Consider the following 16,627-nt stretch of genomic DNA (forward strand, 5'->3'; position numbering starts at 1 on the left):
GTACATAGACTTCGTAAATGTACTTGAAGTAGAGGTGCAGAGAATTGTGTTGGTGTCAAACAAAGACAACTTTATCTTCCACAAAGAAATATAGTTAAAGAAGAGTTGCTGTATTCGTTAGTGCTGTCACATTCCTCCAGCTTTGCAAGTTTATTTTTATGCTTTTCTCCTATAGAAAAAAATGTGCTGACCTTAAACACTTAAGTCTTATATGGTTAAAAATGGCATGCAGATCAGTGAGTAAGAAATGTTTGTCCTTCATTTCTTCAGGGTTACAACAGACCAAAAGCTTACATTGCTGCCCAAGGCCCACTGAAATCCACGGCCGAAGATTTCTGGAGAATGATATGGGAGCATAATGTGGAAGTAATCGTCATGATAACAAACCTCGTGGAGAAAGGACGGGTATGTCATCCCCACCATAGTGATTAGAGGTGCTTTAAATTATTTTTAATAGAGTCAGCATTCGGAAGCAGCAAAAGTCATGAGAACCAATCAGGATTCCCTTCTGTATTGTACGATAATGAAGGAAAACAGTTAACATTATAGGTCACAAAGTTTCCCTGTAAATCATGTCATCTGCTATTTAAATGCATCTTCGTACTGTGAGAAAAAGTAAATGGGACGCACTAAAAAACAATGCAGAGTGAAATCAATTTTATTCCAGAAGAGCTGTATTCCCGTGCTGACTCAATCCATCGGACCACACTTTCCTCATCTGAAAGGGGGACGTTTGAACCAGATTATTTTAAGTGCCCTTCAGTTCTATTATTCTGTCCCTGGTCTCTACAGCTCATCTGCAGTCACGTAGAAAAAGGGCATATTTAGAACAGTGAGAGATCCATTCCTGTGCAGTCTCAGGCCTGCACAGATTTTGGTGACAACTCTTACCTTGCTCATTCGCAATATGGAAACGGCATCTTCACTTTCTGTTTTGCAGAGAAAATGTGATCAGTACTGGCCTGCCGAGGGTAGTGAAGAGTATGGGAACTTTCTGGTCACTCAGAAGAGTGTTCAGATGCTTGCCTATTATACTGTGAGGAATTTTACTCTAAGAAACACAAAGATCAAAAAGGTGAGCTCACAAATGATGGACATCATCGACTGAGTGACACATCTGGTTTTTTTCTTTTTGTAAGTGGGTAGATGCTATAACCAAGACAGGGTAAAAAGGTAAATAAATACATAATTAACGGCATTAAGAGCCCTTATCACAGCCACACTTCAATCCCAAAGGTATCTCTTTAGTCTTTACATTTAAATGCTAGCCATTGCTTTGAAGCTAGGATAGATTGGTCATGGTGCCGATGTTCGCAATGGATGTGAGGTACAAACGAAAATCTCTGCCCCATGTGATAACTGCACATTCTACTGAAAAGAGTAGAGACTGACAGAAGGGGGTAAAAAACAAAAACCTTGATGTATTAATTAGGATTCTCCAGAGAAATAGAACTAAGAGCTCATGTTCATGGATGGATGGATAGATAGAGAGGTAGATGTGTGTGTGTGTGTGTGTGAGAGAGAGAGAGAGAGAGAGAGAGAGAGAGAGAGAGAGAGATAACTATTATTGATTTTAAGAAATTGCACAAGTGATTGTGGACCCTACAAATCAGAAATCTGTGAAGCAGGCAGCAGCCTGGATATTCAGGTCAGAGTTAATGTTGCCGTCTTATGTTCAAATTCACTAGGGCAGCTGGCTGGAAATTCAGGCAGGGTTTCTATTTTGCAGTCTTGAGAAGTCCTTTTATTCAGGAATCCTCAGTCGTTGTTCTTAAGGCCGTCAATGAATCGGACGGGGCCCACTCCCACGATGGAGCATCATCTGCTTGACTCAAGGCTGACTGATGTGTCAATCACATCTGATAAGTATCTTGGCAGCAACATCTGGTATCATTGGTGTTTGACCAAACCACAGACCACTGTAGCCTAGCCAAGTTGACACATAAAATGAACCCTCACAAGTGGCCATGTATTTTTTATTTTTATTTTTTTGCTTCTTTATGGACTACCATCACGCTATGAAGGCCGAGTCGATGTTTCAGAACCCCATGTGTGTTTGTGTACGTTCCTGTTTTTAGCTATCTGGTCTCTTTCAGGGCTCCCAGAAAGGCAGACCCAGTGGGCGTGTGATCACGCAGTACCACTACACGCAGTGGCCCGACATGGGTGTGCCGGAGTACTCACTGCCCGTACTGACCTTCGTGAGAAAGGCGTCCCACGCCAAGCGCCATGCCGTGGGGCCTGTGGTTGTCCACTGCAGGTGAGTCTCAGAGCTGGGTTTCTACACCCACAGAATTGCTAATGCTCCCACAAAGGGAACCAGTGGAGCAAAGGTTTTACCAAAGTGGAAAACCTCATGGAGTGGTTTCATGAGGGGGATGAAATGACATGCCCATTTTTGAAAGGATCGATCGCTACGCAATGAGTGTGCTGGTTTCAGAATTTGATGACTGACTATTCAAAGTACCACATGTTTCTATGACATTTAGTATTTTATTTGATTGTTGAATTGAATTTCAACTTACTAACTATGTGGGGCAGGTGGAACAATGTTTCGTTGTTGAACTAATGTTTATTACAACACAATGCTGTGGGATACACATGCTTGAAATGCTACTCCTATTCCTAGGACTAAACAGTCTATTGCAGAGTTACTGCGCCAGGTTTACGTTAGAGAAACAAGCACACGGAGTGTAAGAATTTGACTTTTAAGTTGTTTCGAGATGCTTTGAGATCAAAACCCCTTTCTCATTTTCCTGAGTTTTTCCTAATATATCGTATTGAACGTGTTATCAATTCATCATTGCCCAGTATTTTAATTCCCAAGACTGGGTTGATGATAAGAAAGAATGATATAGCAAAGAAAGAAGAAATAATATGGTAGAGGTTTAATTTAATATTTTTCAGTTAGAAAAACAGTTAACGTTTACTGAGTGCTAACTCTATGCCAGGCTTTATGACCACAAAAATCAAGTTCATTTCTACGTGCAGAATTTTGTCAAAGCAGTGTCTGTGTTTTTAGAGAAGCAAATATTTACCTTTGATAGACAGTTTATCTGACATATTCTAATTACCTATCTCATGAGTTATCGTCAAGGTTTGAGAGACCTATCTAGAGTTATTTTTCATCTGTTAGCCTGAAGACAAGCTGAGGGAAACAGGAAGATACAAGGAAAATAGCTCTGAAGGTCAGGAATTGTTTCTCAGCAAATGGAGAAGGACCTGGGTATTGTGCAGAGCAGGTGCTAATTTTCCACTCTAGTACTGTCTACTTGTTGGAGCGTCTGAAAAGAATCTCTGTCTATGAATTCTATCTCTCCGGTAGAGTCTTTGAAGAAGTTGATAGATAATGGCCCTTTAGAAATCACTGCAGTTACGCTTTATTCCTCACAATCTCACTGAAATGATATTTTTAGCAGCAAATCTTATCAAATTCTTTTTCCTGTTAATGTGGAAACCTTTACAAACATGTCTACCCGGCAATACAGACCCAGGGACCTTTTCTTTGCAGAGTTTGGTGAAGCTGATGCTTTCATTTTTCTCACACTAACTATCTATTTGCTGAGCTCTGATGCATTATGATATTTTCATTGTACGATATAAAATGAATAATAAATATCATTATTGAAAATAAAAAAGTCTCCAACCCAAATAGTTGGCTTGTTTTGCAGTTTGACCTATAGTGAAAAATAAAAGAAACTTTTTGTTACCTGAGCATTATGCTTAACAACTAAACTGCTTCCAGCTTTGGATCACTAATTAATTATATGGCTCGTTTGCTTGGGAAGGAAATTATTTTAATTTACAAAACAGTTACTAGTGACCTATCTTCAGGTTATTTTATGCTTGACATTGAAATAGTTTCTTCCTTGTGTTCTCTTTAGTGCTGGAGTTGGAAGAACTGGCACATATATTGTACTAGACAGTATGTTGCAACAAATTCAACACGAAGGAACTGTCAACATATTTGGCTTCTTAAAACACATTCGTTCACAAAGAAATTATTTGGTACAAACTGAGGTATGAGAAAAGGGATAATTTTATCTATCTACGGGTTGGAAATGTCACTACAATGCTAAAGCTGGGTGGAATAGAGTTTGTGTTAACAGGTGTGTTAGTCTGCTAGGGCTGCCATAATAAAGTACTACAAACGGGGTGAATTAAAACATCAGAAATGTATGATCTCATAGTTTTGGAGGACAGAAGTCCAAAATCAATGTGTTGGTTGGGCTCTGCTCCCTCTGCAGGGAAGGATCCTTTATTGTCTCTTCAAGCTTCTGGTAGCCCCTTGAGCTCTTTGGGTACAGTAGCATAGTTTCAGTGTCTGCCTCCATCTTCAAATAGCTGTCTTCCCTCTGTGTCTATGTGTGTCCAGATTTTCCTCTTCTTATAAGGACACTAGTCACTACCTCGTTCTAACTACTTACCTCTGCAATGACCCTACTTACATAGAAGGCCACCTTCTAAGGTACTTGGGGCTAGGGCTTCAACATAGGTTTTGGGGGGACACCATTCAACCCATAAAACCAGGTAATTGCATATAACTTATAGATGGGCCAGCTAAATTTTGTTTATTTTGTGACCAAATGAGGAATATGTTTAAAATAACAATGGTGACAGAGAAGATTCAGAAAAGGAGTAAATGGATCAGTCAACGCCCATTTCTGCTAGCAAGATCCTCAAGTTTTTCTGCACATAGAGAATGAATGGATTCATTTTCGTATTCAAAGAGTATGAATTATCCCTTTTTAGACCCATGTCCTTTACCCACCTATGACACAGGACAAAGTCTGTACATCTGTATTTGTTTTCATTATGTCTAAATAATGAATTTAAATTGAAATGTATGGATGTCAGCTTAAAAGCAATTGAGACAAATGACTGGCTTTAAAACCAAAGCAAACCAAACTTCATTCCATGAAGGAAATAACATTCTAGTGAGATAAGACCAGAGAATAGTCTCATACATAAAAGAGAAGATGACTTTTAAAAACTGTATAGGTAATTGTACTAAATTATACTATATGACTGGTTAAAGGAGATTTGTAATGGACAGAAGGGAAGACCCATCAGAAGAGTAGATGTCATGGAAATCCTCGTGTAAAATGTGGAAGGAAGTAGGCCTCAGGTTTGAAGGATGGGCAGAAAAGGCATTGCTTTGCCTCCCCCAATCTTCCTGCCTCCTTCCCACAAAGGTCAAGCTGCAGGAAATAAAGAGGTGAGCGATGAGAGAGAGCTATGTTCTGTCTTGACTGCCGCCTTTCCGCCACCTGGTGTCCTGCTAGGCCTGAGAAGCAATCTTTTGTGGGTTTCTCCCCATACTTTGTAAAACTCTTTTTGTCTGTGGATTGAAGCTGCTCCTTTTACACCTGGACACATGTAAGAAAAACCTGATGTTATATTCCCTGTTGTCGTTGTTTTGCCAGGAACAGTATGTCTTCATTCACGATGCCCTGGTCGAGGCCATACTTAGTAAAGAAACTGAGGTGCTGGACAGTCACATCCATGCCTACGTCAATGCACTCCTCATTCCTGGACCAACAGGCAGAACAAAGCTAGAGAAGCAATTCAAGGTGAGTCCTCTTCGAAGCCTCTGGGGTGTCACCATAGAACCGAATGTTCCTGCGTTGTCTCATGGGAGTCGACGAGGCTGTGCTGATGGGCAGAGAGCACGGCTGGCACAGTGGCTTCTATTGTCCTTAACAGCAGACAGTGAAGCCACGTGGTAAGTTTCAAGGAGAACCTTAATTGTGAGTGGCAAGAAGAAAAGTTCTCAGAAACCCTAGACTAACTTTTATAAAGGCAGGCTCGGTGCAGGAAAGGAGGGCACCGAGCCCAACAGAATGAACAGACAGCTGACAATTCAGATTGTACAAGTGCTCTTTTTACTTTGAAAATGCCAGACCACTCAACCATGAATGCTATGGCTCAGGCTGTTCATGCTACTCTTTTGAAAAAAATCTATCTCATTTGAAGCCCCTGAACTAGAATAGGCCACACCACAACAATAGCTTCTGCAACCCCAGTTTCTCCCACTCGCCCTGTCACAAGGCAGTGCGCAGGAGAGGAGAGCCTCTTTTATTCTATATTGTTCCACCTGCATCACTAACTCTCTGACTTCCAAAACTCGGTCGGCAAAGATTCAGAAAGCAGATGTTACCAGACCTGCCAGCTGCCGGTGGGGAGGGGGGCAGTTTGCAGAGTCATGGCTTTCCAGAGCAATGGAGGCTGTTACTTTGCTCCACATTATGTCTCTACTAACCTAATTTCCCAGGATTCCTAAAGAAACAGGGCCGGTTTCCGAGAAGGAATATCTAGGAAGAATTCAAAAGACCCCAGAGGAAAACCCAGGAGAGTCCACAAACCTTGAGATTTCAGTATTTTCTCTCTCTCCTGCCCCAGCCTACAACACAGAAGATGTTAGCATTATGCATTCGCTCTAACGTTTTGCTTTCTCAGTCAGCACCTTTTGTGCTTTGAGGAGAGTAAGAAAAAGATGAGGGGTGAATGCTGAACTTAGAACCTGCTGTCAGGAAACCATAAATATTTTACTCAGCCACGCTTATCTGAGTCCTAAAGGAGAGCTTAAAGGAAAGAAAGGTGTGTGGTTCAGCTTCCAGAAACAGATAGTAAAGAAATAGAAAATATTAAGTTGTTAGGATAACTTTTCCCTAAATTAAAAATATGTGTACGTATTACCCATTTTAAACAGAATTCTCAGTTAAATATGGTTTACTACCTACACACATAAGAGAATTGACATGGCTTATACTGGATAACCCAATATTAAATATGGAAATATTTATTAGATCCAATTAAAAAGAGACATTTCACTCTCTTTCCTGTTAACATCACAACTAGGGAAATGTAGGGAAGAGAGAGAGAGACAGAAACAGTGTGTGTGTGTGTGTGTGTGTATTTGAGTGACGTAAATGAAATAATCTGTGTTTCTCCTTGACTCCTTCTCAGCTCCTGAGTCAATCAAATATACAGCAGAGCGACTATTCCACAGCCCTAAAGCAATTCAACAGGGAAAAGAACAGAACTTCTTCCATCATCCCCGGTAGGTTATGTTAAATCTTGAAAAAAGGGAACTTTTGTTTCTTTTATAATAGAAGCCTTGTAAGTTATTTGACAACATTTGTACATTTTAGGACAGAAGCAATACACTCATCTTTTTCTAATTATGCCTGATAATGTAACTGTTAACAGGACTCTTGAAGCCTGAAGTTTTATCTAAAAATACATAGAAAGTTTAGCTTAAAGGTTAAAGATTTGGGGTGCAATTTGGGGTGGAGGGGGGAGGTGTAGCACTGAGAGAGCATGGTTTACCTTGAATGTTCTGTGTTCCAGTGGAGAGATCCAGGGTTGGCATTTCGTCCCTGAGTGGGGAAGGCACAGATTACATCAATGCCTCCTATATCATGGTAAGTCAGAGAAATCACTGCTGCAAGCTTGTATTACCAGAACCCAAAACAGGGTGGGGTGCCTGGTGCTTTGGCCTGGCTGCAGACGTGGGCAGCGCCACGGTGGACATAAGTGAGATCTGATCACTGCAGACCCACAGGCCACAGTTGCAACAGATTACAGCATTCCTTGATGTTTTTATGTATGCTGGGGCTGGGGAAACCTCAGGCAAAGCAGATAAATAGATGCAGGAACCAAACGCCATTCAGGACTGGTGAGGAGATACAAAACATACACCACCCGTCAAAGGAGGGGGTGCCGGGACACCAAAGGTATTCTGTTGCCAGAAGTGTGAAACTTGGTTCTCTGCCATTGGGACTTGTGGAAAGTGAGAAATATAAACTCTACTCCAGATTTCCACCCTATCTAGTGTAGGAGACACAGTCCACAAGTCATTCTGATGAGTCTGCTCCTAGAGCTTATAGCTGGGTAAACGTGGGCATAGCACTTAGCTTCTTGAGTTTCCATTTCATCATCTGGAAAATGAGGATCACATTTCCTATCCCATAACACATCTGTGAGGAATAGATGATTGAAGGGAAGAAAATGCTTTGTGCTATACCTGGCATATAGGAAGTGCCCCCTAAACATTGACTAGAATAATCACATTATTACTTATAAATGCAATCTGAAAATAACGAGATTGCCATAAACTTATGTTTTCTGAATGTTGAAAGTTCTACGTTGGGGTTCTATCTTCTCTTTCATTCTGCAGGGTTATTATCAGAGCAATGAATTCATCATCACCCAGCATCCCCTCCTCCACACCATCAAGGATTTCTGGAGGATGATATGGGACCACAATGCCCAGATGGTGGTTATGCTTCCTGATGGTCAAAATATGGTAAGTCCCTCCGGTCACTTTTAGTATTTTCCTTAGGAGGCAAATATCAAGTCACAACCACCAGAAGTGCAGCGTACAAACAAAGTAATGTTTTCCAGCTAATCAACTAATATCATTGGAGTGGCACCTAGTCTGCTATTGGGCCTCGTTTGGTTATGCAAGCTTCCAGGCCTGAAATTCTTGAATGCCAGTTTTAAACAAGGGTAGGTTAAAATTAATTTAAATCTAAGTCTTTTGTGGCACTGCCAGAATCACAATCATGAATGAAGTCAGTCCGTATGCTTTTTTTTTTTTTTAATAAGACTTGTTATGTTACTTGGATATTCCCTCAGTGTAAGAGGGACCAATTTGGAATAAGGTGAACTCCTAGAATTGGAAGGACTTCCTTTAGTATTAGAAAATCATGGCTACCCTATGCTCCTTTTTGTATGTATTTGGAGAACCCCCAAAATAAAGCCAAACTAATATTGCATTTAAGCTTTGCATACATACTTTGGGATTCATTTCTTGTCCGTAAAGTTACACTGAACCGTTCCAAATGATGCTACAAATTGCTGAGCTCTTAAAATCACTTGATTTTTCTCTACTCGGTTATCAGTTATAGAGGCAACAACTAGTCTTTGTTACTGAAAAGATAGGAAAGCAAAATAACAAAGCAATAGTTTGGGTTCTTAAGTTTTATTTTGCAGATCGATCGGGTTTAAGACTCAAGATTTTAAGACTAAAGTTTGAAATTCAGAGAAAAATTTCAATTGAATTTTCTATGGTAACCAGTTAACTTCATTTCACAGTCTGACGTGTTAGACATTTTTTTAAAACATAGAGTTTTCTTTGGTTTTTAATCCTCCAGGCAGAAGATGAATTTGTTTATTGGCCAAATAAAGATGAGCCTATAAATTGTGAAAGCTTTAAGGTCACTCTTATGGCTGAAGAACACAAATGTCTGTCTAATGAAGAAAAAATTTTAATTCAAGATTTTATCTTAGAAGCTACACAGGTATGGATATAATTTAAATGACAAAATTTTCATCTTAAATACATGTTCAGTATATGCTCATTTAAGGATCTTTTCTAGCAATAAAAAGAAGGAATCTGATTTCTTACAGATTGTGACAGATTATCCAAATAATAAATTTAACTTTAGTTGTCACTTCCATTTTTAAAATCTTATAGAATCATTAAATCATTAGTCATCAGTAAACTACATGGTTCATGACTTCTACACACACAGGAAATCAAAGATTTCTCAAAACAGTTGTTGACAAAACTTAAGTTAAAAATAAACACAGTGAAAAAATTCATCAAAAAATTCCTAATTCTGATGTGTTAAGGCAAGAGTTTACTTGGGATTCTCCTAAGTAACATGGAAAGCCTATTACCTACTAAATAACTAATTTCTTTCTAACAATGTACAGTGAATTGATAAGTGAAGAAGTGCTTTGAAAATGTGCATTACAATGAACTAAAATTGCTTTCCTAAACCCTTGTTACCTACAACTCATCAATCTAAATTATTTGTCAATAATTATTTACATAATACAGTACAGTGCATTCTTTATTATATAGCTACACTAAAACACTGCAAGGTACTAGGAATGATGAGTAAGGCATGTGAGATTTCAGAATAGCTTCTCGATCAGAAGAAAAATTAAGTCCTGTTTTAGATGGTTGAACTGTTTCACTCTGCCCTTATCTGAAACTGGTAAACCATATATGGTATACAAGAAGATTCATTATTCTGCAGAATGTTTGAATGACAAAGCATGTATATTTGATAATGCAAGCAGATTACTAATGTAAACATTGTAATGGAACAGGATCCTACTTGATTAAAACAAAAAATTGAACGCGTTGATTCTGATCCCATGATGAGCACTGGCCTTGGGGGAATGGTTCACGTTCCTTATTTGTGAGATGAGAGGCAGATACCAGAAGAGTAGTAAGGCCCCTGAAAGCTGTTAAATTCCTTGCTCATTCCCACCTGTCATTGTTCCTAAACATTTCAGAAACACCCATTCAGACGTGTAGTCTCTCATGCCCTCCTCCCATAAAGAGCTTATTAGGAAATTAATAATCATTAGATGCCCATTATCTTGTCAAACCTTCATTACTGGTCATATCTAATATCTAGCTTGATCTGTGTAATCAGCCAGTTTTTCTCCTGGTATTGTGCAAAAGATAACCCAGAAAATAAGCATTCACGATTGATCCCATGTCCGTATGTCCTCTCTATATAAATCAGCTGTTGTGAACACCTTGATCCCCAGGAGTCTAACATAGGGATGGGCAGTATTTCTAAAATAATGGTGAAAGAAGAGGGAAAGACTGAAGTGGGCGGTTCCATAACTTCAGACACGTATAGATACTACCCCATAAAAGCACACAGCATTTGAGGATGGTAGAGGGGTGAAGGTCTGTGCTATAGAGACCGGAATTCATTTCAGTGTTCAGGAGGTTTGGAACGAAGAGCTGGGGGCTTTTACTAATTTATTGGTTATATGTATTATTTTTTAATTATTAAATATTGAATAGGTTAAAAAGAATGTTCATAAAATACGCACAAGGTATAAAAATGATACTATAAATGAGATCAAGGAAAAGAACTCAGCCTTTGCCTTTGAAGCCCCTCACAAGCCCTCCATTAAAAGCAGCCACTTGCTGGATCCTTGTTTCTCACTTTCTTAATTTACTTTATAATTTTACCTTTTGCCTTTGTATTCCTTACCACAATGTTCTTTAGTTTTGAATCTTTTTGAACTTCCTATAAATTATCTTATGTGTGCTTTTCAGAGGTTTTCTCACTTTTCTTCATCATGATGCTGCTGAGATTTATCCACGTAATTGAGTATAGTTCCAGTTTATTTACTTTGGTTATTTAGCATTCCAGTTTAGAAATATACTTTTCCCATTCTACATTTGGGTTATTATTTGTTTGTGTTTGGTTGGTTGGTTGGTTTGGTTTGGTTTCCTATTACAAATAATACTGCTATGAATATTTTTCAACACATGCAAAATTTTCTCTTGGGTATACCTAGGCATTCTCCCGCTGTGTCATGGGGACATTCATCCAAGTTCGGCAACTTTGTTAAGTAATGCCAACTCTTTTTCCAAAGTGATTCTGCCAGTCTACTTGCCTATCAGGAGTGCATGAATGATGTGGAATTTCCACATCCTCACCAGTGTTGTGATGGAAATGATATGGCATCTCCTGGTGATTGTAATTTGCATTTCCCTTGTTACAAATGAAGTTAAATATCTTTACATCATCTTTCGTGAAGTTTCTGTTCAGGATTTTTGTCCCATTTTCTATTAAGTTATTTACCATTTTCTTATTGGTGGTCTTTTTATACTCTTGATACTGATCCTTTTAAATTATACGTGTTAAAAATACCTTCTTTAACTTTGTGATTTGACTTTTTTTTCTTTTTGTTTTTTTGTTGTTGTTTAATCCATTTGAATTTATTAAGCTTTTCCTTTCCCACTTTTTTCAGGAAGTCTTCTAGTGTCTTTAAAAAGTCCCTTTTTACCTTGAAAAATTTCCTTTTTACCCTATTTTCTAAATGTTTTGTTATTGTCTAGATGTTTAGGTTGGTACAAAAGTAATTGCGTGTCTTGCAGTTACTTTTAATCGCAATTACTTTTGCACCAATCTAATAGCTTCACATGGAATTATGGAATTAATATTTTGTAGTATATTTTGTGAGGTGAGAGTCCAATTTCATTATCTTCCATGTGGATAACCATTGTCCAAGCATCATTTATTGCTCAGCAATATCAGTTTGGTCATAAATCAAATTTCCATAGCATATGCATGGGCTTGTTACTGGGATCTCTGTTTTATTCCATTGATCTCTTTGTTCATCACTCTGCCAAAACTATAAGGTCTTGTTGTTACAGGTTATCAGAATTCTTGATATCTAATGAGATAATTGGTTTCTTTTTCAGTAGCATCTTGGCTACTTGGGACTTTTACGCTTCCATATAAAATTAAGGTTCTGCTGCTTATTTTTAAATGTAGCATTTTATTGAGTACACTTTAGGACCTTGTAGTCAGAGGTTCACTGATTGAAAGTCACAGAGGCTGGTTGGTCACTTAAGCAAGCATCAGAACTGGGCCTGGAGTGGAACCAGCATTCCGCCCACTGTGCATGTCATGCAGCGTCATCCTTCCCTTAGGTAAACCTAAGAAATGCTGGGCTTTGAAGAAGCCTGTGCTGTTTGCAAAATAAGTTTTAACCCTGAAGATTTATTTTCTTATAAGTTTCAATGTAGTAGCACAGAGACACCTTTGGTACGTACTTTCATGATTTGATTGGCATGATAATCCCAGAAGTAAGGTTGATTGTTAAAATAAAAAAGGGATACGTCTGTAAATGATGAATGTGGTATTACAACAATTTCTTTCTTCAGCCCGTCTACACAGAGGACGGGTTGTCACTACTGCTGCTCACTCATGCATGGTGTTTAGTTTTAATTCCTGATTTCCCTGTAATTCCTGATTTTCCTCAATTATTCTACTCACTAACCAATCTGATTCTTTTAAAAACCTTAATTTTGCTTTCTTCTTATAGGATGATTATGTCCTTGAAGTAAGACATTTTCAGTGTCCCAAATGGCCAAATCCAGATAGCCCCATTAGTAAAACTTTTGAACTTATAAGTATTATCAAAGAAGAAGCCACCAGCAGGGATGGGCCCATGATCGTTCATGATGAGTAAGTTCCACACTTGAAATCATGCCTTAGCGTCCTCTGGGTGTGCGTGTATTTCTATTGTTATTGTACGAACCAAGCTTTAGACTAATTGTAGTGATTCCGTCAGGGTGGATTATCTGCTTCTCGTGGCCCAGGTTAACAAAGAGCGTTTTTTTGGTTTTGTTTCATTTTTTTAATTACTGTTGGAGCCCCTGATGAAGGCTGGAGATGGGTACATGATCACAAAAATATGCTCTTACATTGTATGCTGAGAACACTTTGTATGATGACTCAGCTTTAGCACTAGAATTTTTACAGGTGTTAACCAGAGACTTTTCTCAGCCATTAACTTCTTGGGATAGTAGTAGAAGTGATTTTTTTTTTCATTTACTAGGCACAGGAATCTTCATCCGAGATCTTTCCAGGTTTACGTATGAGCAAATGAAAAATGCAGGTGCTGGAATTATATGTTCTATGCATATTAGAAGATGCATCAGATGATGCATATTATATAACATATTATGACTGTAGTCAGATCATTTTGATTTATTGCCAGCTCTTTCCATAGTATAAAAATAACAAATGAATCAGCAAATGCTAATCTTCTATAAAGTATCCCATTGCTAATTGCCAGTGTTTTCAAGTTAAACCATAGTTATTTGCACAATAAGAGAGCAATTCATTAAAAATGTCAGGGTTCTTACTGTAAAGTTGTCCAGGCTACATGCTCCGTAGCCTCAAAATGGGAGAGTCCAATGCCTCTGAGTGGATCTTTGCCCTTTCCCTTTGCTTCAAGGCATGGAGGAGTGACCGCAGGAACTTTCTGTGCTCTTACAACCCTTATGCACCAACTAGAAAAAGAAAATTCCGTGGATGTTTACCAGGTAGCCAAGATGATCAATCTTATGAGGCCGGGAGTCTTTGCTGACATCGTAAGTAATAAAGCAGTGAAGCAAACTTCTCACTGGTGCTTTTTCCTTCCTAGAGGCTGCCCAAATCATTTTACGAAGTGTCCACAAAAAGATCACATTGACAGAGATGGCATTAGCATGTAGTTTTCAAGCTGAATTACAAGTTATTCTGTCCACAATTCATAGAACAGGAACAATAAACATTTAAAGTTTGTCTTCTAGAAAAGTGCTGGATACAAAATTTTAAATCTCATGTGTCATTTTGCAAGACTTACTGTAATATTGAAAAATATCTTCAGTCGAAGTACCAACTACTGTGACTTATCCAATTAAATAGTTATTTTCCTGGGGTTCAAGTTCTGCCTAGCTCAGAGAACCATCAGGAAATAGACCTCAGATACTTAAGCGTCTGAAGTTTTTACGTTTTTCTCAAGTTGAATTTAATTTCTGAAGTTAACAAGGCTAATTCTTGGGTACTTTTAAAAAGAAAGAAGAAACTTAGACAATCAAAAAAGAGACACATAGCGCATCTGGAGAGATCAGTCTCAACTCTGAAAATAATTCAGAAGTTGTAACTATTGTAGAAATGTGGGCTGCAAAGACAATAGGGAACTTAGTGCAAATGCCCCAATGGGAGAAACTTATGTGGCTGTAGAGTGTACACTCACCTTCGGCTCCCCAGTCGTGTACGTATAAGGGACTCATCAAAGGTCCATCTTCAAAGCTCCAGCCCAGACCAGCTTGACCAGGGTGCAAGGTAACCCTTGTACACCTGCACTTCAGAGGAGCCCCTTAATATGGGGAGTCTCATTCAGATCAGTTGGCTTGTATCAAGCTTGTCTATGTGAAATTGCTTTTGAGACCTTAAATTTTCACCCATGTCACGGATGCACTCGATGCACCAGCTCACATGTGGTCCTCATAATTTTCCGCTTTGATGCTGGCTAGACTCACACTCTCTGTGGCTGCCTTCCCCCATCCCCCACTACCCAGACTGGCATCTGTAAGAGGAAAACCACTTTATGCTCCTGTGTGTCTCTACTCTGAGACCATGGCCAGGCACTCACTCACCTTTGCTCAAAGCTGGGTATACAGCTGTCGGGAGGAGAATGAAGAATACTTGGTAAACAGTGGCCTGCATTCTGTGTGGGTTCCTGAGCTGACAATGTCATCCTTTCTGAGACCTCTTTATAAACAGACAAGTCTAATAGATTTTATAACTGGAGAAAGGAGAATGACTAACTTATTTGTGAGTGGTTTCAGATGCCTAGTGCCAAAAAGCTTAACACACGCATTGATAAAACAGAACCCTGTCACGTCACCTGATTCCATGAAGTAAACGAACAAGAATGGAGTATTTGCCATCGGCAACTGTCTGGGAGCAGGTTTTATAGGACAATGAATGTTGGCTAATTGCAAAGCTATTTTAGATGTAAGCCGAAGGAGACATTAATGCAAATTAGGTGCCTCTGCTGAATGTAACAGAGGCCGTCCACAAACAGTGCTGAAGTGCAACTAAAAATATTGCTTCTGTTTGCAAATGTATGTCTTCATGTAGCTTCCTGTTTCTAACCTCGTTCTCTGTCCTCTAGGAGCAGTACCAGTTTCTCTATAAAGCCATCCTCAGCCTTGTGAGTACAAGGCAGGAAGAGAACCCATCCACCTCTCTGGATAGTAATGGCACAGCACTGCCTGATGGAAATATAGCTGAGAGCTTAGAGTCTTTAGTTTGATACAGAAAGAAGGGAGGAAAGTCCCTATCTGAGCACTGTTTTCCTCCATCTAAAATCAAACAGGAAAATCAGTTCCGTTTTTCTGTTATGTTTTCTTCCCATCACCTGAAAGTAACCTTCATGACAGGATTCTGCTGCCAAATTTACATCATTAACAATGTGTGCCTTTTTGCAGAACTTCTTGTAATTCACTTACTGTGTTTAAACTAAAATGATTGAATTTTACAGTATTTCTAAGAATGGAACTATGGTGGGGTTTTTTTTGTATTGATTTTAACAGAAAATTTCCATTTATAGGTATTAGAAATTCCCAATTACAGAAAACGTGTTTGTTTTTAGTGTCAAAATTTTAGCTATATTTGTAGCATTCATCAGGGTTGCTAGAAATATAACTTTTAATACAGTAGACTGTAAATAAAATGCTCTGTTCCCTCTGGTATTCAACATTTTACAACTGCAGTATTCACCTAAAGTAGAAATAATCTGATACTTACTGTAAATACTGCTCTAGTGTGTCTATGGACCAAATTTATATTTATAATTGTAGATTTTTATATTTTACTACTGAGTAAGTTTTCTAGTTCTGTGTAACTGTTTAGTTTAATGATATAGTTCATTATCTGGTTTATTCTATAAATCTTCCGATATTGTTCATGTTATCTCAGCAATTAACTGTTTTAGCATGTAGTTTTAACTTTTATGGAACATAGAAGTACATTTGTTTTGAAAGATGTTTTTATGAAAATAAAACCTTACCCAACATTGTTGAAATGGTTTTTATCCAACGTATTGCAAAAATAAATATAAATATTGCCATCAATTTGCACTTGCCTATGGGGTGTTGTGCTGGGGCATTTGTAACAGCAAATTGTGGACATGGGTCCTGCTGGGATAATGGAAATGAAAAAAGGTTGACGGGATGGGACAGTGTATAAAGTTATGACTCCCAAACTGCATTGAGGCACACAGGGATTTCACA

At 38.6% G+C, this 16,627-nt stretch overlaps 1 protein-coding gene across 5 annotated transcripts in view; it reads left to right on the forward strand.

Annotated features, from left to right (window-relative positions):
• The window catches only part of PTPRZ1 (protein tyrosine phosphatase receptor type Z1), a 187,428-nt gene extending 171,016 nt beyond the window's left edge, over positions 1-16,412 (forward strand). For all 5 annotated transcript variants that reach the window (XM_081038791.1, XM_081038792.1, XM_081038793.1 and 2 more), the window contains 12 exons: positions 271-405; positions 941-1,075; positions 2,097-2,260; positions 3,885-4,020; positions 5,427-5,573; positions 6,970-7,063; positions 7,354-7,427; positions 8,183-8,311; positions 9,162-9,308; positions 12,883-13,025; positions 13,801-13,936; positions 15,508-16,412. In XM_081038791.1, the coding sequence (XP_080894917.1) occupies positions 271-405; positions 941-1,075; positions 2,097-2,260; positions 3,885-4,020; positions 5,427-5,573; positions 6,970-7,063; positions 7,354-7,427; positions 8,183-8,311; positions 9,162-9,308; positions 12,883-13,025; positions 13,801-13,936; positions 15,508-15,648 (1,581 nt within the window). In that variant the 3' untranslated portion in view covers positions 15,649-16,412. The remainder of the gene's footprint in view (positions 1-270; positions 406-940; positions 1,076-2,096; positions 2,261-3,884; positions 4,021-5,426; positions 5,574-6,969; positions 7,064-7,353; positions 7,428-8,182; positions 8,312-9,161; positions 9,309-12,882; positions 13,026-13,800; positions 13,937-15,507) is intronic.
• The last annotated feature ends 215 nt before the right edge of the window (positions 16,413-16,627 follow it).

The sequence above is a fragment of the Rhinolophus hipposideros genome (genome assembly GCF_964194185.1).
Source record: "Rhinolophus hipposideros genome assembly, chromosome: 25".
NCBI classification, from domain to species: Eukaryota; Metazoa; Chordata; class Mammalia; order Chiroptera; family Rhinolophidae; genus Rhinolophus; species Rhinolophus hipposideros.